At 38.9% G+C, this 21,047-nt stretch overlaps 1 protein-coding gene across 3 annotated transcripts in view; it reads left to right on the top strand.

The window, feature by feature from the left end:
• Positions 1-14,121, top strand: part of tox (thymocyte selection-associated high mobility group box) — a 65,209-nt gene extending 51,088 nt beyond the window's left edge. For all 3 annotated transcript variants that reach the window (XM_053687285.1, XM_053687286.1, XM_017491154.3), the window contains 6 exons: positions 1,883-2,143; positions 2,263-2,490; positions 4,986-5,066; positions 5,321-5,635; positions 10,573-10,700; positions 10,981-14,121. In XM_053687285.1, coding sequence (XP_053543260.1) covers positions 1,883-2,143; positions 2,263-2,490; positions 4,986-5,066; positions 5,321-5,635; positions 10,573-10,700; positions 10,981-11,017 — 1,050 coding nt within the window. In that variant the 3' untranslated portion in view covers positions 11,018-14,121. The remainder of the gene's footprint in view (positions 1-1,882; positions 2,144-2,262; positions 2,491-4,985; positions 5,067-5,320; positions 5,636-10,572; positions 10,701-10,980) is intronic.
• Positions 14,122-21,047: the final 6,926 nt, after the last annotated feature.

Genomic DNA, 21,047 nt, shown 5'->3' with positions numbered 1-21,047 from the left:
GGAAGAGAGATATAAAAAAAACAAATAAGTACATACACAGCTTTTAAAAAGAAGAGAAAAATTGATGAAGAATTGAGGAATTTACAAATAAAAACGAAACAATTTGACAGCAGAACCGGAAGGAATACGTGAGAGAAAAAACTGAAGAAGAAAAAATTCAGAGAGAGAAATGTGCTGGATTTTACTTTTTTAATTTATTATATATACATTTCTACTTATGAACAATCGCACAATAATAGATTATTAAGTGAGTTAAATTTTTTAAAGTGAATGCGTGCGTGTGTGTGTAATAATCATTTCCAGTGAATTTATTAGAGAAACTTTTAAAATCAGTTTCATTTCCACAGAAACATTCAGAGACCAGTGAGTCACGGATCTGAATCGTTTACTGAATCATTTAATCAGTGTGAATGTTAACAAGTGTGTCATCTCCTGTATTACAGTCGGGGTCTCGATTACGTGTGTGTGTGTGTGTGTGTGTGTGTGTGTGTACGCGTACACACACGGAACATTTACACATTTTTAATCATTAATTTGTATTTCAGTAATGACATAAATTACTTTTTTTTTTTTTTTTTTTAAATCTTTAAAAATTTTATGATGATTGTATTCTGATGAAATAAATTAATTTAAGTCACATTTTTATATAATTTTATGAAATGTTATGATTTTATATAGTTGTTATGATAATGTAACGCTTGTGTTTGAGCTGTTTTGAATTTCCATATTTTGTTATGCAATACATATTCTTCATTTTTGATCTTGTATATTTTATTTATTCAGCTTCAGGTCAGTTTTATTGTTTAGAGATTTTAGAACGGACGTCGTCCCAAAGCATCTTCACAGAAACATAAACACAGGACACAGATTCAGTGTGTGAATGTATTCTTTCTTTCTTTCTTTCTTTCTTTCTTTCTTTCTGTCGTTCATTTATTCTTTTCTTATATATATTTAGGAAAATAATTATTCACTCATTCTTCCTTCCATATTTTTTAATATCTATCTTGTATCTTTCTTTTCTTATATATTTTTAATGATTCATTTATTTATCCATTTAATCATTCCTGGATCTTCTTTCTTTCTAAATGTTCTTTCTTTCTATCTTTCTTTCTTTCTATATTTTTCTTTCTTGCGTTCTATCTTTCTTTGTATCTTTCTTTGGACAGGGAAAGTATGTCTAGTTTTTATTTTCTTCTTTCCATCTTCTGTTATCTTCGACTTCTTCTTTCTTTTCATTTCATTCGCTGTAATAAAGATGTTATAAATCTGCAGCAGGTTGTTCAGCGTTTATAAGAATTATAATTATAAATGTTTTTATTATAAAGTTTATAGATCTGTAATCTTTATACATTTTCTCTAACCTTCTCCTGAAGTTGTTCTTCTCTGTAGATCCATTTTTGGGTTTGAAGCTGATGCCGTGTAAATTAATTTGTTTGCTATTAGATTTTAGAAAAGTGGGGTTCACACACACACACACACACACACACACACACACACACACACACACACACACTCACACTTATCCGGTGGTTTCAGGTGACTGAAGTCGTTTGGTTATGAAGGTTTTAATTGAAGTGAGTTCTGTAAGATAAGACTGTGTGTGTGTGTGTGTGTGTGTGTGTGTGTGTGTGTGTGTGTGTGTCACCTGTCTAGCCCCACCTGTCAGGGGCATTGTGGGACAACAATAGCAGGTGTGTGTGTGGATGGGGGTAAGTTTCCGCTCACCTGCTGCTGTAGGTGGTGTCAGGTGATGCCCCACACAGGAAGTGATTTTTCCCTCGAGACGCACAGCGAGCAGGACCGCGCCTACACCTACAGGTCAAAGGTCAGAGTCATAGTGCAGGTAAAGGTTTAACCTGTATTTGTGTTTTTCCTCCTGCAGATGCAGCAGATGGTGAACTCGGACTCGCGATACGGCGGCCGTCCTCACGGGGACACCCTCAGACCCAGAGTACCGTCAGGAATGGTTCCTCAGGGTCAGCTGACCCCCGTCAACCAATCACAGCTCGGCACTCAGCTGGGCGTGAGCGGGAACAACGGGAACAGCGGTGCTCACGGATCACCTTCTCCTCCCGAGAGCAAGTCAGCCACGCCCTCTCCTTCCAGCTCCGTCCATGAGGATGACGCAGACGAGGCTCTGAAGGTCGAAATCACATACACATACAAAACACACATTAACACACACACACACCCCACACACACACAGGTCTTAAAAGTCTTTTTAATTAAAAACATTTTTATTTATTATTTTGTTTTGTTCAGAGTGGAGCGGAGAAGAGAGCAGCTACAGATGTGGCCAAAAAACCCAAAACTCCCAAGAAGAAGAAGAAGAAAGACCCGAACGAGCCTCAGAAACCCGTCTCAGCGTATGCTCTGTTCTTCAGAGACACACAGGCCGCCATCAAGGGCCAGAACCCCAATGCCACCTTCGGAGAAGTGTCCAAGATCGTGGCCTCCATGTGGGATGGGCTGGGGGAGGAGCAGAAACAGGTTCTCCAATCATCACCCTTTATCCTTTATTATACACTCCACTACTTCCTGAAGAAGTTCTTTACTGGGTTTACCAAAGGGCCCAACCAAAGATACCTAAATTTAGCGTTTCTTTTAAGAGTGCAACTTTAACTCGAATTATGAACTAATTCCTAATCCCTCATTGCTAATGCCTTACCTCTAATCTCTGTCCTCTAATCCCTATTCCCTAACCCCTAATATCTATCCTCTAATCTCTATCCTCTAATCCCTATTCCCTAACCCCTAATAGCTATCCTCTAATCTATATCCTCTAATCTCTGTCCTCTAATCCCTATTCCCTAACCCCTAATATCTATACTCTAATCCCTATTCCCTAACCCCTAATATCTATCCTCTAATCTCTATCCTCTAATCCCTATTCCCTAACCCCTAATAGCTATCCTCTAATCTATATCCTCTAATCTCTGTCCTCTAATCCCTATTCCCTAACCCCTAATATCTATACTCTAATCCCTATTCCCTAACCCCTAATATCTATCCTCTAATCTCTATCCTCTAATCCCTATTGGCTAACCCCTAATATCTATCCTCTAATCCCTATTCCCTAACCCCTAATATCTATCCTCTAATCCCTATTCCCTAACCCCTAATATCTATCCTCTAATCTCTATCCTCTAATCCCTATTCCCTAACCCCTAATAGCTATCCTCTAATATATATCCTCTAATCCATATTCCCTAATCTCAATCCAATAATCTCTATCCTCTAATCCCTAATCTATATCCCATAATCTCTATCCCCTAATCTCTAACCATTAATCCCTTACCCCTAATACCTGACCTCAAATCTCTATCCCCTAACCCCTAACCCCTCACCTCTATTCTCTAATGCCTAATCCACAGTCCCTATCCCTAAATCCCTAACCATTTATCACTTGCCCCTAATCCCTAACCCTAATCTCTATCCGCTAATCTCAAACGATTAATCCATATCCCCTAATCCCTATCCCCTAATCCCTCACCACTGACCGCTGTCCTCTAATGTCTACCCCCTAATAGATATACCCTAATCTCTACCCCCGAATGCCTAATCCCTTTAGGGTGGTAGATTTAACTCAGTTGTTTGAACCTCAACATCTATCCCTAAAGCCCACAGACCTTTATATTCTTGCGTGCTCAAACATTCTTTGGATGTATTAATGGTTATAGTTTTCAACTTTCTTAAAAAAAAAGAAGATTTAAATTAAAAACATGAATGGAGCATAAAAACATGAAGGTTGAGTTGGCAAAAACTATTTAACACAAAGTATTTAAAAAAAAACCCACCCAAATGACATGTAAACGATATGTAACGACAAAAACCAGCGTTCAGATGTTCTTTTTGATATTTACTCTTTTTTTCCCTTCGCTCTCAGCATGTTTAAAATGCAAATTGTGCAATACCGGTCTAGAGGGACAGCCCCCCCCCCCCCCCCCCCCCCCCCAAAAAAAAAAAAAAAGCTCGAACAGTGAAAATAATGACACCCTTTCACCATGTAGGTAAAAAAAAAAAAAACCCCAAAAAGGTTTGCACGAGACAGTGCTAGGCCCAGCGAGCAGAAAGTTGTGTGTTCTCAGTGTGTTTTGTTGTGGTCTGGTTTGGTTTTGCACAAAAATGAAACACAGGGATGTTATTTAGTTTCGTTTCAGGTGTGTGTGTGTTAGTGCAGAAATAAATAAATGGTATAACTATTTCAGATTTGCTTTTCGCACTGATATATCGTCACCCCTTCAAATCCGTATCAGGGACAGAGTGACACCGTGCGGTAGCACTCTGGCAATAAACATTCTGATGTACTGAAACACACGCACACACACACACACACACACATGGAGAAGCTAAAAGTAGAAACCATAAAAGCGTGCAAATTAAAATGAGTTTTCATCTAATTCAATGCGCTGTAGAATGAATATGCTCCGCCCACTGGGCGTGTCTTGTTCAGCTGGTTAGCAGTAGACAGGGTTTGTTGGTGCATCTTCCTGCACACTGTTCCCTTTTCCACCTCAGAACAAATGGGTGGAGTTTATTCAGGGCGGAGTTTGTGTGAGTCGGCTGTTATTAGTAGTGCTGGCTGATGGAGAATTCCATCTTTATACGTCGTCAGGAATATGATTTTATCTCTGTCGCTCAACCTCGACTAATAAACAAAACTCCAAAATAACTCCATAACCACATCTTGTCATTTACGATATCGTCCTGGTTAAAGCGGATACCCGGCTCTCGTTATAAGCTCTTTGCTGGTTTCTGTTTGGGCAGGAGTGTGTCTCAGCGTATCTCGAATGCTATTGGCTGTTGCATAAGTCAGTCACGCTGTGTGCTTCATCATGCCGTCACTCTGGCTTCCGGTTTCAGAAGGATATAAATCAACATACGGAATTCAATCACAGCTCTCAAGACGTTTCATGGTGTCGTTAACGGAGCACTGTGCTGATTTAGGTTCTTGGTGTGTTCTCTTGTGTTTGTGTTCATTGCAGATGTATAAGAAGAAGACTGAGACGGCGAAGAAGGAGTATCTGAAACAGCTGGCCGCGTACAGAGCTACGCTCGTCTCACAGGTATTCAGAGAAACCGTTAAACTGAGAGACCTTTGGTCAATTTTACCCCAGGTGTAGTTGCAGTAAATTCTAACCGTCAGTCAGCTAACAGGGACCGTCACTATGGTTCTAGTGCGTTATGTTCTAGGGCTAACACACAGAGTGTGTTCCCAAGGTTCTAGACATTGATTTATTTTAAGGGTCCTACAGTGTGTCCTGGGTTCTGCCATAGGGCAGTGGGAATATAAGCGTTTATGGTTATAATATTCCTACAGAGTTACAGCGAGCTGGGCGATGTGAAGGTGTCCCAGGCGTCTCAGATGCTTGGTCCTAAGCCGCCGTCATTCCAGTCCCATCCAGGGCTCTATATGGCTCCTCCGTACCCCCAGCAGCCCCATCTTCCCCCCATGCAGCCCGGACTGGCACGGGGTGGCGCCTCTCGGCCCGGCGCTAACATTAGCATGGGTAACATGGCGGCTACGACGCCTCCTCCTCTTCAGATCAGCCCCCCGCTACACCAGCAGCACATCAGCCTGCAGCAGCAGATGGGCAGCCATGCGATGCCACTGCACTCACCGTCTATGGCCCAGGTGACCACACACACACACACACATGTGCATCTCAAAAAATTAGAATAACGTGGAAAAGTTTGTTTCTTCCCTGTAATTTAATTTAAAAAGTGGAACTTTCATGTATTCTAGATTCGTTATACATAAAGTGAAATATTTCGTGCCTTTTTTTGTTTTAATCTGGATGATTACAGCTAATGGAAATCAAAAATCCAGTATCTGAAAATTAGATAATTAACTCCAAATATCTGCAAAGGTTTCCTGAGTCTTTAATCTCTCGGTCTGGGTCAGTACACACACACAATCACGGGGAAGATGGAAGTAAATGCTGCGTTACATTTGGAAATCAAGGTCCCAGAGTCTGGAGGAAGAGCGGAGAGGAACCGAATCCGAGCTGCTTGAAGTCCAGTGTGAAGTTTCCACAGTCAGTGATGATTTGGGGTGTCGTGTCATCTGTTGGTCCAGTGTGTTTTCTCAAGTCGGGAGTCGATGCAGCGTCTACCAGGAGATTTTAGATACTTCATGCTTCCATCTGCTGACGAGCTTTATGGAGATGCTGATTTCCTTTTCCAGCAGGACTCGGCACCTGCCCACAGTGCCAAAACCTCTAGTAACTGGCTTACTGACCGTGGTATTACTGTGCTTGATCGTCCAGCCGACTCTCCTGACCCGAACCCCATAGAGAATCTACCCGAGACACCAGACCCGACAATACAGACGAGCTGAACGCCGCTATCAAAGCAACCTGGGCTTCCAGAACACCTCAGCAGTGCCACAGGCTGATCGCCTCCCAGCTTGAAAATTCCAATAGGCGTGGCTAGTCTTGTCTTATGGCCTTCCATGAGTTGTGTTTATTAATTGTTACAATTTCGTTTGTAAAAAAAAAAAAGAATAACAAGAAATCCTTTTTAGCATCGAAAGATAAGATATTACCTTATATGGTCATTCGTATTATAGTAAAGTGCAGAGAAAACTAATTTATGCTGGAGTTGGACGGCGTTTGTGCACTGTGCGTTATCAGAAACGCAGTGTGTTATTTACAAGATTGTGTGTGTGTGTGTGTGTGTGTAGAGCAGTTGGTCCTCCGTGTCATATTTCCTCATTTGTTCCTGATAAAAGCAGGACCGAAGTCATTAATATACACTGATCGGTGTTATATGTGTGCATTAAAAACACACACACACACACACACACACACACACACACACACACACACACACACACTGTTATTTGAAAAAGCAGAGACACCCAAAAAAAACCCATGGAGATTGATGAGGATGTCAGTATGGAGAGCATGAAAGAAATGACAGAAAATATAATCAGTCTCCTGCTACAGTCTCTCTCTCTCTCTCTCTCTCTCTCTCTCTCTCTCTCTCTCTCAAAACTAATTAAAGAGTGAATGACCCTTTTGACATCACAGTCATGATGGAGCTATTGTCTCTATCTCTCTCTGATGTGTGTGTGTGTGTGTGTGTGTGTGTGTGTGTGTGTGTGTGTGTGCGTGTGTCAGTGCTGGAGAGCATGGTATTCTATGATTAGCATCAGTGCCAATTTAACAGCCAATTTAACAGATTAGATAGAGAGAGAAGGAAAGATTTACAATACAGGTTTACATATTTATTTTACAGATTAACAGGATAGGTTAATACAACATTTATACAACATGTTTACAGATTTATAGAGCCGGTTTACGGATTTGTAGAGCATGTTTACGCATTTATAGAGCAGGTTTACAGATTTATACAACATGTATACAGATTTATAGAGCCTGTTTATGGATTTATAGAGCAGGTTTACAGATTTATAAATCATGTTTACAGATTTTATAGAGCAAGTTTACAGATTTATAGAGTGGGTTTACAGATTTATAGAGCAAGTTTACAGATTTATAGAGTGGGTTTACAGATTTATAAATCATGTTTACAGATTTTATAGAGCAAGTTTACAGATTTATAGAGTGGGTTTACAGATTTATAGAGCAAGTTTACAGATTTATAGAGCAGGTTTACAGATTTATAGAGCAAGTTTACAGATTTATAGAGCGGGTTTACAGATTTATAGAGCAGGTTTACAGATTTATAGAGCAAGTTTACAGATTTATAGAGCAGGTTTACAGATTTATAGAGCAAGTTTACAGATTTATAGAGCAAGTTTACAGATTTATAGAGCAGGTTTACAGGTTTATAGAGCAAGTTTACAGATTTATAGAGCAGGTTTACAGGTTTATAGAGCAAGTTTACAGATTTATAGAGCAAGTTTACAGATTTATAGAGCAGGTTTACAGATTTATAGAGCAAGTTTACAGATTTATAGAGCAGGTTTACAGATTTATAGAGCAAGTTTACAGATTTATAGAGCAGGTTTACAGATTTATAGAGCAGGTTTACAGATTTATAGAGCAGGTTTACAGATTTATAGAGCAAGTTTACAGATTTATAGAGCAGGTTTACAGATTTATAGAGCAAGTTTACAGATTTATAGAGCAAGTTTACAGATTTATAGAGCAGGTTTACAGATTTATAGAGCAAGTTTACAGATTTATTGAGTGGGTTTACAGATTTATAGAGCAGGTTTACAGATTTATAGAGCAAGTTTACAGATTTATAGAGCAGGTTTACAGATTTATAGAGCAAGTTTACAGATTTATAGAGTGGGTTTACAGATTTATAGAGCAGGTTTACAGGTTTTATACAGCGTGTTCACAGATTTATAGAGGGGGTTTACAGATTTATAGAGCATGCTTACGGATTTATAGAGCAGGTTTATAGATTATAAGGGTAAATTTAAAGATATACATTCAGGTTAACAGATTCATTGAGCACATTTACAGATTTATAGAGCGGGTTTACAGATTAACAGAGTAAGTTTACAGATTTATAGAGTAATTTTACAGGTTTATAGAGCAGGTTTACGGATAGAGCATGCTTATGGATTTATAGAGCAGGTTTACAGATTAACAGGGTAAAATTACAGATTTATAGAGCATGTTTACGGATTTACCGAGCAGGTTTACGGATTTATAGAGCATGTTTATGGATTTATAGTGCGGGTTTATAGATTATAAGGGTAAGTTTACAGATTTATTGAGCACGTTTACAGATCATCGGGGTAAGTTTACAGATTTACAGTCAGGTTTTACGGAACTGTAGAACAGATTTACACTTTTCTAGTACAGTGCATATTTAGAAGTGTACAGTGTAGATTCAGAAACTTTACAGTTTTACAGTGTACATTTACAGTGCAGGCCTTGTGACTCAGCTGTTTGTAGTTTTGTCTTTGTTGTAGGTTTTAATCCAGATTCCACAGCCATCCAAGAGTACATAACTGCACTTTAAACTTACCTTTTGATTATGATCAGCGTCCCCCTAGCTCCATACAGTCTGTGTGGCAAAACTCAGAAGTCTGTAGCGCTTTGTTATTGAATTTTTTATCAGCTAATCGACGTATCAGACAGGTGGGTTAAGAGCACGTAGTGGAAGTGTTGTTAAGTGTTGTCTTTTGTTATTGGACTCTTTTTAGCAACTCTGTGAAAGGCATGCTGGGAAACATCACACATTTCCACATATTTCCAGTTGAAACAGTTCCCATGAAAGAAAATGGGGGAAAAACAGTAAAACCTTCTTATTTGAATATGAAAGCCTGTCGAAGGCTTATTGTGGTACGTTTCTTGTCTTGGGGATTCTAGGAAACATTTAAATGAGCAACTAGCTTGATTGACCCCCCCCCCCCCCCCACACACACACACACACACACACAAATCCTTTCTCAGCGGGCCAGTTAACCGATGCAACGGGTGATTATCATTATAATTAAATAAAGATTAAAAAATAAAGACGCTTAGTAATTTTGTCTGAAATACACATTTCGGTCCTTGTGTCAATATTTCGGAGAAGTGTACGGACGTTAAACCTGGATTTCTGTGTGTGTGTGTGTGTGTGTGTGTGTGTGTGTGTGTGTGTGTGTGTGTTAAGCCCTTAATAGCACCACTTTAAATCCCAAGTCTAGCATTAATCCAAGTTTTAATTTTTGCATATTTGTGGAGCACAAAAAAAAACGATGGTGGTTCAACTTTTTTAGCTGTGAAAGAGGAAGGGAAGGAGAGATCGGGGTGGAGGGTGAAGTGACACAAAAGGGCAGATGGAGTCTTTGTGTCAGACTGAGGGAGAAGAATTTGAGGAACAGTGCATGAATAGGTAGAATCTCAGGAGGGGGAGGTGGAGAAAGCGAGGAGGGGGGGATTGCAGCCACCTGCTGTCATGCTCTTTCAGGCAGATTCTCTTGTGTACCACCGAGATTAGCGTCCCTTTCACACGCACTCATTCTCAGGAACACAGGAAAAACGTCTTCACATTTGAATATCGTTTTTTTTTTCATACCCCTTTTCCCAGCATGCACTCGGGCACCGATGTACTGCTTTTGTAAATTCGCCTGTCCGTTTCAAAATGCACAGAACGCCACGTACTCGGAGGAAGGAAGATAAAAACCCTAACTTTAGAGGCATGACTGTAGCTTTAAAGGTGCGGTTTGCAATAAAAAACAAAACAAAATCCTAGACCTGTAGTAATCACATTCCACTATTCATTTTGAAGATTCACATTATTGACACTGAATGAATTTGGTTAGTTTGTTCACTTCAGGTTTATGTTTGCATTTTTTTCTGGCCCTGAAATTAACTCCGCCTTCATACGGAACAGAAGCAACCCACAAGGCTTATGTAGTTGTGTTTGTAGTTTGTAGTCATAGTTTTTACAGTAGGCCTGCTACTACAGCAATTATGGGATGGTCGTGAGAAGGTTCACTGTTGCTATGGTGATGTTAGCATTTACATACTAGCATAAATTAGCATTATGGTAGCAGGAAGCTATATTAATGTTAATATTACTATGATGTACAACAAAGATTTTTTAAAAGTTATTTATTCTTGTTTATACTTTGTCCTCTCTCTTTCTCTCTCTCAGGGTTTTCCTCTCCAGGCCGAGTATCAGAGTTTAATCAGTGTGTCGTCTCCCTCTATGGATTATCGCTCCGGCTGCAGGACCGGACCGTCTCAAGGGCTCGACTGGACCACTGACTACTGCACCAATGGGTCAGACACACACACACATACACACACACACAGTCATACACAGCAGCACTGAAACAAGCCACTCAATTAGAGAAATACATGGAGAGAGAGAGAAAGAGATGGACGGTGGATTGTCAGGGACGGAGAGGTAGTTAGATGGAGAGATGAATAAAGAGCAATAGAAAGAGAGAAGGATAGAGTGTGTAATAAAGCAGTATTTTATTTGCAGCATGTAGTTCTGTTTAGAATAAAATTAATGTGACTCATTAGTACGTGTGTGTGTGTGTGTTGTGTTCCACAGTGCTCTGCAGAGGGATAAAGCTCTGTATCTGACCTGATGGAGACCCAACGGAGAACTCCTGCAGGAACCAAGAGGCAGTTCACACTCCTCACAGTGACTGATACACACCTCCTGTCCACTCACATACACACTTACACACACACACACACACACACTCACACAGCTTACTCACACATTACACACACAGATCTGTATGTGTGTGTGTGCGAGGGTTGTTGCTCTTTCCTCATCACTCACTCTGTAACAGAACTGTCTTGTTCTGGGTTCTTTTGGGGCTATTAGGATGTAAATTGTAGGATAAAGTCACTTTAAATCGCAGGGCTTTAATTAATTAAGGACCCTGTTGGTTTTAGTCCTTGTTATGAAGTGACACGAGTCAAACTGTGAGTCTGTCAGTCGTAAAGCACTTACTGCTCCATCGCTAAACAAAAATCACATCTCGGAGACAGAGAGGGACACACAAGCCACGTGTTATCTGTATTATTATTATTATTATTATTATTATTATTATTATTATTAAGCTGAACCAGTTACGCTGTGTTAAATGCTGTATTATGTTCTAGAGCGGTAAATTAAATCAGTTCAATTAACAACCACAACAACTGGACAAATATCCACGACAGCAGTCAGAGCAGGTTCGACAAGACCAGAGGATAATCCGAAGACGGGTTATGTTTCGAGGTGTATAATCAGCAATAACGAGGGCTAGGCTATGAACACAAAGCATGCAAACACAGGAATTGGTAAGACGTCGAAATATTGTTGCTTTAGGAGCGGCTCTTGGTTTTGAATCTTTAGGTGAAAGTTTCCACATTTTTAGTCGACCAAGGTTTATTCACTGGTGTATCACAAGAGGGAAAAGTTGTGATGTCACAATAATAATATTAATAATAATAATAATAATAATAATAATAATAATAATGGAGGCTTATGTGAACATACTTAAAGAGGAAAATGAAAACCAAAATTGCTAAACTGTTTTATTCTCACAAAATAATCCAATAATACATAAGACAATATGTGGATGACCCCTTTACCCCCCAATCTCTCTCTCTCTCTCTGTAAAGCTCTTTTAGTCCCCTGCCTTAGAACCCGAGCTCTGTTGTGATTATAGAGTGATTTAGTTCATGGCTCACGGCTGTGAACTGTGTAGTGGCTTCTTTTAGCCCTGATCTCGATTCATGCTGTAAATAGAATCTGTGTGATTATTTACTCCCAGAGTTTACCAACTCGATCTTTTAGTAACAGAAACTCTTTGTAAGCCAAAAAAAAAGGATGAACTTCAAAAGTCCAGAGATACCGAGCATTGTTTTCATCATCGTGACGGCTATACAGCCTAAAATATCTTTCTCACGGATGCTAGAAAGTTAACAGGTTCTGCAGTCGTCCCTTTGTGATAACCCTTAAAGGTGTTCTGTAGAACCATGAAAAAAGGGACTTTTCCTTTCAAAAAAAGTGTTAACCACCCAAAGAACCCCTGAGGAACCTTTTTTTTTTTTGCAGCTAGTCAATTTAAAAAAAAAAAAAAAAGGTATGTGTATTAAAAAATAACAAACAGAAACTTTGTGGGTAGATCTAGAACCCTAGAAAGTGGTTCTTTGTTTTGTCCTGGTAGGGGAACCCTGAATGGTTCAACATAGAACCCTGTAACAGAGAATGTACTCCCTTTAGTACCGCTTTAGGAAGCTAAGAACGCTTAACACTGAGAAAAAATCACTGAGGAACCATGCACCGTGGGTGGACCTGCCACACGGGGCACTATCGAGTTAACGTTAGCTAGCTGCACTCTACTTGCAAAATCTAGCGTGCACAAGTGTGCTCCAGTTGTCCTTATTTGAGGGTTACTTTTATCTAAAAGATTTATGTAGAACCTCTGTAGACAAATCTAGAACTGTTAACCATCCCAAGGAACCTTGAGGAACCTAAGTGGTTTCTACTAAAAGTGACAAACAAACTTTGTGTAGCATTTAAGCTAGAAATTGTTCTTTTGGATGTTTCTAGCTAAAGTTCTATGTTTCGAATCCCTTTTCTGAAAGAAAGGAAAAGCGCTAGAACGTTAGAACCATTCTCAAGAACGCAAAGTGATTTCTACCGAAAGTGGAAATTATTGGGGGGTTAAATCTTGAACCCTTAGTGGTTATTTAGCTTGTCCCTCTGGGGGAACCCTTACTGGTTCTATGTAGAACCCTAAGAACACTTAATGATCCAAAGAACCCTCGAGGAACTCTTTTATAACCGAATAGGAAAACTTCCTTTGTTGACTTTCTCGCACCCGTAAGGATACCGTTATACAAGAGTGTTGCCGTAGTGACGTTTCGGTCACTTTAAAAAATTATTTTTTTTCATTGCTTATGGTCATTTAGCATGAATATTCCAGCCTTCACTGTTATTTATGATTGTTGTCATGGTTACATAGGCTGTGTTCAAATGAAACCAGTTCAACCTGTTAAAAAGTCTGATGGTTAAAATTGACAAAGCTGTTGCTAGGCAACAATGGAATATTTTCAATATTTATCCTTTTTTTTTTAAGTTGCATTTTTTGTTGGACTAAACTCCTTATTTAGATAAATATTTTTAACATTGATTCTGATATAATGTGACAATATAATATAAATAAATAAATAATAATAATAATAATAATAATAATACTCAGCCTCTCTGGACTTTTGTGCATACGTAAATAAAAGATGTTATTTTATTGCCATCATTTTTTCTGAATTTTTCCCCCGGCTTTAATTACGGCGTCGATGCCATCAGCTGGTGAAAATGTTGATAAATAAAACGGAGTAAAGTTTATTTTTTATCAGCTGAAGTTGTTTTGTACTCCATGGTTCTGCTGTATGAACGTGAATGTTCTTGGCGCCGGTGTTAATTGGAGGCAGATTGGTGTTTAACCCCGGCATATGGCTGATCATCTCCTCTTCCGTGTCTATAGCAGAACTTTCTACGCCTCTCATTTGCGCCTATTTATGAGGAAAACAAAAAAAGCTGTAGGTGTTTAAGTAATTATGTTAGAATGGGTTTTTTTGTTCATTTGTTTTGACAGAATTGATCCACACAACAATGTGAAATAATTCTTTATTTAGTTTTTATTGTGTTTGAAGAATAAATTGCTGCATATTTTGTGCAGCAGTCAATCAACAGTGTTCTGTTTTTCTTCCTGCATTGACTAAATGTTTTCACTAATGCTAATCACTAATTGTTTTCATGTGTGTGTGTTTTTTTTTTTTTTTTTTTAAAAGCTGGCAGTTGCTAACATCTGGCCTTTCAGTCTTCCATTAAAGTGGTGTGTTTATATTTTCAAGGCAAAACCGAACTAAACATTTACACCAGATTTACCAGTTTTGCTGATTTTTATTTACGTTGAGTAACATTTAGCCCCACCCACGAAACTCCATAAAAGCATAAGAGCTGAAAACGACAGAAAGAGAGCTGCTCCTCTCTTTCGCAGCATGTCAGCTGTAGTGTGGTGCAGGAGCGAGTCCTAAAACCCGGGCATGGGCTAGCATTTCAGCACTTCCTGTTCCATCGTCCTGAAATCAGTGGGTTGTTTTTTTTAAATGGTGTTTTTGGTTTAATGCCTGAAAATAATGTCTGTGGTTAACACAAGCTCAAGATGGTTTTACATTTAATTCTACGATATAAAATACAGCAGTAGTACCACACTCATGATTTTTTTAAGCTTTAACGTGTCTTGAAAAAGACGGTTGCTAACATGAGATGGGACTACGGAGGTTGTCGGGGAAAACTCATCTACTACAGCCTGGATGTGTTTGTACTCGTGCTCTGGCAAACTATTCCAACTCGAACTTCATATAAAACTTGTAGTTCATATAAAATTTATAGTATTTTCCAATTGTAGCGTTTGTTTTTTTCAGATTCTATCAGAAGCTTCGTGGTGTCGTTTGTTTCTAGCCTGAGATTAGCTTTTTACTTCTGGTGATTTGTATTTAGGTTTCAACATCCGTAAACGTTGTGTTCATTTGTGTTTGTGAAGATTATCTTGAAAAAAACGTGTAAGAATCATAAACTTTTGTTGGTCACAGAGTTTATCTTCTGAAATAATCTAAAATCCAGTTTAAGAATCCTATTGGCTTTTTGTAGAGGGATCCAGGGTGATGCTAACACGTCATCCCTGTAGTACTGTTAGAGACACTAACACCATTACTTTGGTCCACATTTAAAGGCTAGTCCTGTTTGTTTTGTATTAAAATATTACTTGAATGAATTCGCGATCGTTTTTATTTTTTTAAATTTTTTTTTTTATTGCCATAATCATAAGGGTCGAGTTTGTTTTATTAACCATAAAGCAACACAAACAAAGCCAAGGGTGCCAATACTTTACTCTTAATGATTAGAAACAATGTAGAATTTGTTAGATGACTTTAAAATCCAGCAAAAACAAGAACAGTTTTCCTCCACCAACACGTCTAGTCCTTGTTACTAATCTGTATGCCAGCAAGGAGGCTACTGAAGAAAAACTATCTCAGACATTTGATCTTGCTGTGACCTTGACCATGTGTGGATCAATTCCTCAATCTGATCAGTTCATCTGCATGTTACGATGATCATTCCATATAAATCCTACAAACATTCACCCATTCTGGAGATATCGTTCAACCCCTCATTTAGAGTTTAAAGTTTAATGTTGTGGAGTCAGTTCCTGTTCTCGCTTACTTTATAGCAGCTATAACAGTCGTTCCCTCAGCATTATTTATTCTCTCCAAACAACACAACTTGTTAAACCGTGTTACCAAGAAACCGCAAAGAAGCGTAAACTCCTCTGTCCTGGAGATGTCGGAAAACTTCCTTCCATCAATGTTACATAAACATCTCCTTATAAATCAACAACGACGTGTTTTTAACCTGTTCATGTGAATCGCCCACTGTACACGCTCCTGCCAATCTGCTGTTACTATAGAAACTATAATGTAGTCTAACGAGCGCATTAATATAAACCTGTGATTTGAATGGCTCTTATAGAAAATTAATCAAGACCTTCCGACCAATCAGAAGCCAGGATTCAGCAGCACTGTGTTGTAAATATACAGTACATAGGATATAAGAGAATCTTATCAAAGCTCATAACATGAAGCATCTTACTATTTTTTTTTAAAAAATGGTCACAGTATGTTGTCATGGTGATATATCGTCACAGCCCTCCTGTCTCGCTGTTGTAAAGCGTTTTCAGACGAGCACTCGCAGTACATGAGAATTATCAAAATAACACTCTCTCACTGCGAGTGCACTTATGGCGGGTTTTTTCTTTCCACTCTGGACTGGTTTCACCTCCATGATAAAGAGCTCATGGTTTATCCGCTGAGCCTGCACACGTTTACAGAATATAAATCATAAAGCTATTATCTCAGTGCTGCATCGCTTTATTGCTCAGCCTGTGTAGTGGAACTCTGTTTAATTTTTACGATCGGATCATCCTGACGTAAAAGCTCGAGATTTTCAGCCTTGATCTTACAGTTTGACGTAAACAAGTTAACGTTCATTTATGTTATTCATCCGCGTTATCATTACCCTATACAGATTTATGGATACATGCATGGTTATAAAAAGTCTACACACCCCTGTTAAAATGGCAGGTTTTTGTCCAAGTTAAATCATGTCAGAACCTTTTTCAGTGCGGCCTATAAACATCAAGTGAGAAACACTCACTGTGTTCAGAATCAACCAATCACATTCACACTCATGTTAAATGCTAATTACTGTACACCTGTCATCAATTAAAGCGATCGATTAACCCCCAAAAGTCCAGCTGTTCCGATAGGAATGTCAGTTCCTGACATGTTATGGGTAACATCCAACTGGAAAAGCCACGGGAGACCTGAAGAGGGTTGTGTACCGGAGACGCCCAGACAATCTGACAGAGTTAGAAAGCTTTTACAAGGAAGAATGGCAAAATATTGCAGTGAAGACGAGATGCTCTAAACTGATGGACTCTTTCCCAAGACTGAATGCTGTGATAAAATCTAAAGCTGCTTCAGCTGAGTATTAGTTTAAGGGTGTGTACACTTATGCAACCAGGTTATTGTACCTTTATTATTATTATTATTATTATTATTATTATTATTGTTATTGTTATTATTATTGTTGTTCGTTTTCCCTTAAAATATTCTTATTGTTTTTCACTTTAATAGTTTAAAAGTTTACAATAAAGGTAGAAACAGTTTGATATGATTCACCTTAGCTCAAAGTAGCCTGTTAGCATAAAATACCGGTCATAATTACACAGTAAAGTAGTGTAGTGACCTAGCCAGACAGATTCTTTTTATTTTATTAAGTTAGCACAAGTACGCTAGCAGGCTAGCTAGCATTAGGTTAACTATTACACAAACTATTTAGATCTAATAACCAGTTTTGCTAGTAAGCTGGTTAACTTCTAAAGTCTAACGTTCAAATTTTCCAGAGAAAAGTCTGAGGTGATTGGCTAATAAGGTATAACTTAAGCCCCGCCCTCACTGACCCAGAAACATCTTTAACTTTATACTGTTATATTTCTGTCCAATATTTTATCTGGAAGCATTTCATTTTATTCAGATATGTTTTTGGCAGAATATGATTCTCATATCGGAAAGATTTTTATTCATAAAGATTTTTATTAATAATTAATTAATAAGTATTAACGTTGCCTTTATGAGGCTGTGAGTAAATAAATGTATTCTGAATGCTACATGCTAATCAGTTTCAGCTCCAGAACTCTTTTACGGGTTTTATATTCTGTCGCGATGAAACACTGCCACCTGCTGGTGGGTTCCAGGTAGAAGTGAAATGGATCACAATGCACACACGTTTATCCAAAAATCTTAAAGGAGCAATATAAACTTTAATGTATGAGAGTTATTTGTATGTGCCCTGTGATGGACTGGCACCCTGTCCAGGGTGTACCCCGCCTTGTGCCCCATGCTCCCTGGGATAGACTCCAGGTTCCCCCGTGACCCTGAAAAGGATGAGCGGTATAGAAGATGGATGGATGGATGGATGGAGTTATTTGTATTTGTTTATTGACAGGAATGCACTTCATGCCTGTTTATAATTCAGGACCAAAAGAGAGACACATTACACCTGAATATATGCGCTCATATTTATAGACTTATATCGTTTAAATTTGGATTTAAAATGTATGTATCTACTCTGGCCTAAATCCTTTTATTTTTTTTAGATTCATTATTAACTTTTTACAATGAATTATTTAATTCTAACAATTTAGTTTATAATTTTAATTCATTAATTATTTGTAATGTAAATCACTACAAATGTGCTGCTTTATATTAAATATTCTTTAATAATAATTATATATATATATATATATATATATATATATATATATATATATATATATATATATATATATATATAAATAAATAAAATCTCTTAAAACAGAAAAGTGAAAATGAAGAGAGTTCAGCATTAGCTTTTGTAGTGAGCATGTTTATGACTCGCTGATGTAACAGCCACTGGAAGCACCACAGCTTCCAGAGAAAAGTTTATCCTTTGTCAGCTGTGTGTGTGTGTGTGTGAGAGAGAGAGAGAGACAGAGAGAGACAGAGAGAGAGAGAGAAGCTGAACTTTTGTCCAATACTCCCGATTTCTAACAAAGCTCTGTGTAATAGCTGAATATTTCATTTGAAATCAGGAGTTCCTCACGATGGGGCTGGAGGGTGATGACTCGTCCAGCTGTTCCAGTGTCACAGTCAGTCATGGTTTATGATTGGACAATCACCTCACCAGTGACCTTCTTCAAAATACAAATGAATGCATTTTTGTTTATCATCTACCGGAGTGTTTCGTGTTTGTTTGTGTGTTTGTGTACACAGAGGGAGTGTCAGGTGAACCTGAGTGTCAGGTGAACTCTCTCCACGTCACTGTCACAAATAGGAGGAAAAAAATTGTTTCGTTTTTTTCAACCTCACATACAGGCAGACATCATTTTCTAAATTGCCTAAATAATCTCTTATTACAATACTAACTACATCAGCACAATATCTCTTTAGAAAAAATCCTAATATTGCTTGGAATAGTGTTTGTTTTGTTGTTGTTGTTGTTGTTGTTGTTTGCCCTGGCTGTATTTGTAATTTAATCATTTAAAATAACAACATGGAGGGCTCCCTAAATGTACTGTATGTGAATCTGGATATTTGTCTGCTAAGTGATGTATTCTTCTTCTTCTTCTTCTTCTTCTTCTTCTTCTTCTTATTATTATTATTATTATTATTATTATTATGCTTATGATTATAACTGTACAGTCGATAACGCTGCCCTTCAGCATATTTAAATTGATGATAGTAATAATGCTAAAGTTTGTCAAGACTGACAGATTCATGATTTATTATTGAAAGCCGGATTCAGAAAGGATCACTTGAGTACATCAGACATGCGATAATATAAAGTAATAATGATGAAATAAATAACTAAACAGCAGGGCACCAGGAATTCTCCCGCCGCTCCCGCTGGCCAGTCCAGACCTGCCCCGGTGTGTTCTGCGCAGTTAAACTCGTGGGTGTTGTGGGGTCACAGCAGTTCGACTTTTGCGTTTCCTTCAGTAACCCTCTCTGTGTGTGCTGAACTTGACTAACCCCACACTCATGGCCTGTTTATCTTTCAGGCCCCAATCAATACCGACAACAGGATTTACAGACAAAGTCAATAACAGGATTGACAAAGTCCACCATTTCATTTCATTTTTTGGTGTTTGTTCCTTCTTGCTTCTCGGCACTGATGTTGTTGTAGGTTTTTTTTTGTGGTTTTTTTTGGAGTGTGTTCCACATCGTTGCCCCTGGTTCACCCCAAACCCACAAAGGAGTATTCCCTGCGCTGACTCACTCGTGTAGTGGGAAGGGTTGCGCTGTTGTAGGCTCATGATCACTTAGCACGTGATTTTGCTCGCGTATTCAGATCGTTCGCACACATTTGTACAGTCAGAGTATCTCAACGCTGCGTTCACTACGCGGCTCGTCAGAGTCATATCATCCCAGTCCTTCGGGTTTCGAAGTCGAATAAATGTAAACAGGGTTCGTATGGTCATGAAAAAACGACTGGAAAAGTCGTGGAATTTTAATTGGAAAAACAAATAAACCAAGAAAGTTTGGGAAAAGTCATGGAATTTGCTTCACAAAGACCTGTATAATAGAATATATGTTTCACTGTTAATATTGGATAAACGATATTGGATAAACGACCCCCCCCACCCCCACCCCCAGGTGTCTGCATTGTATTTTGATGCTCGTCTGTATGTCCTTGTCAGGTCTGTGCTCTAAAGGTTGAAGGAATATTTCAACTAAAAATTAAATCTGTTATCATTTATTCACCCTCATGTCATTCCAACCCAAATACGGTCACTTCTCATCACATACAAGAAGATATTTTATCTAAGATATGGAGTTTTCCAGTCTTTTACAGCTCTCATCGAGATTAACGCTTCTTGAGGTTGATAAACCTACAGAATGCCTACAGTTTGCAGGTAAGAGGTTTTACTTTGTTCATTTCTGACGCGGTGCTGATTTGTCGTCACGCCGTGAACGGGGAAGGAACTGGAACTTGAGAAAATACCCCGAGTTTACTTCTTAGTTGCGGTGGCAATTCATGTCACGAAAGACGCGTTCCCTCATTTAATCTGTCAAGAAAGAAGGGGCTCACTAAGTTGTGCAAAAATAGTAACAGCGCCATCAATAGCACATAATGCAAACAATGTTTATTTTTAATAACCTTTCTCTAAATATCCATCCATCCTCTATACCGCTTATGCTTTTCAAGGTCAGGGGAAACCTGGAGCCTATCCCAGGGAACACACAAGGCGGGGTACACCTGGACAATCCATCGCAGGGCACAATCACACACACACTCACACACCCATTCACACACTACGGACACTTTGGACATGCCAATCAGCCTACCATGCATGTGTTTGGACTGGGGGAGGAAACCGGAGTACCCGGAGGAAACCCCCGCAGCACGGGGAGAACACGCACACTCCACACACACAGGGCCACGGTGGGAGTCGAACCCTGGAGGTGTGAGGCGAACGTGCTGACCACTAAGCCACCGTGCGCCCTTTCTCT

The sequence above is a fragment of the Ictalurus punctatus genome, chromosome 17 (assembly GCF_001660625.3).
Source record: "Ictalurus punctatus breed USDA103 chromosome 17, Coco_2.0, whole genome shotgun sequence".
NCBI classification, from domain to species: Eukaryota; Metazoa; Chordata; class Actinopteri; order Siluriformes; family Ictaluridae; genus Ictalurus; species Ictalurus punctatus.
This window is presented reverse-complemented; position numbering and strand designations above follow the sequence as displayed.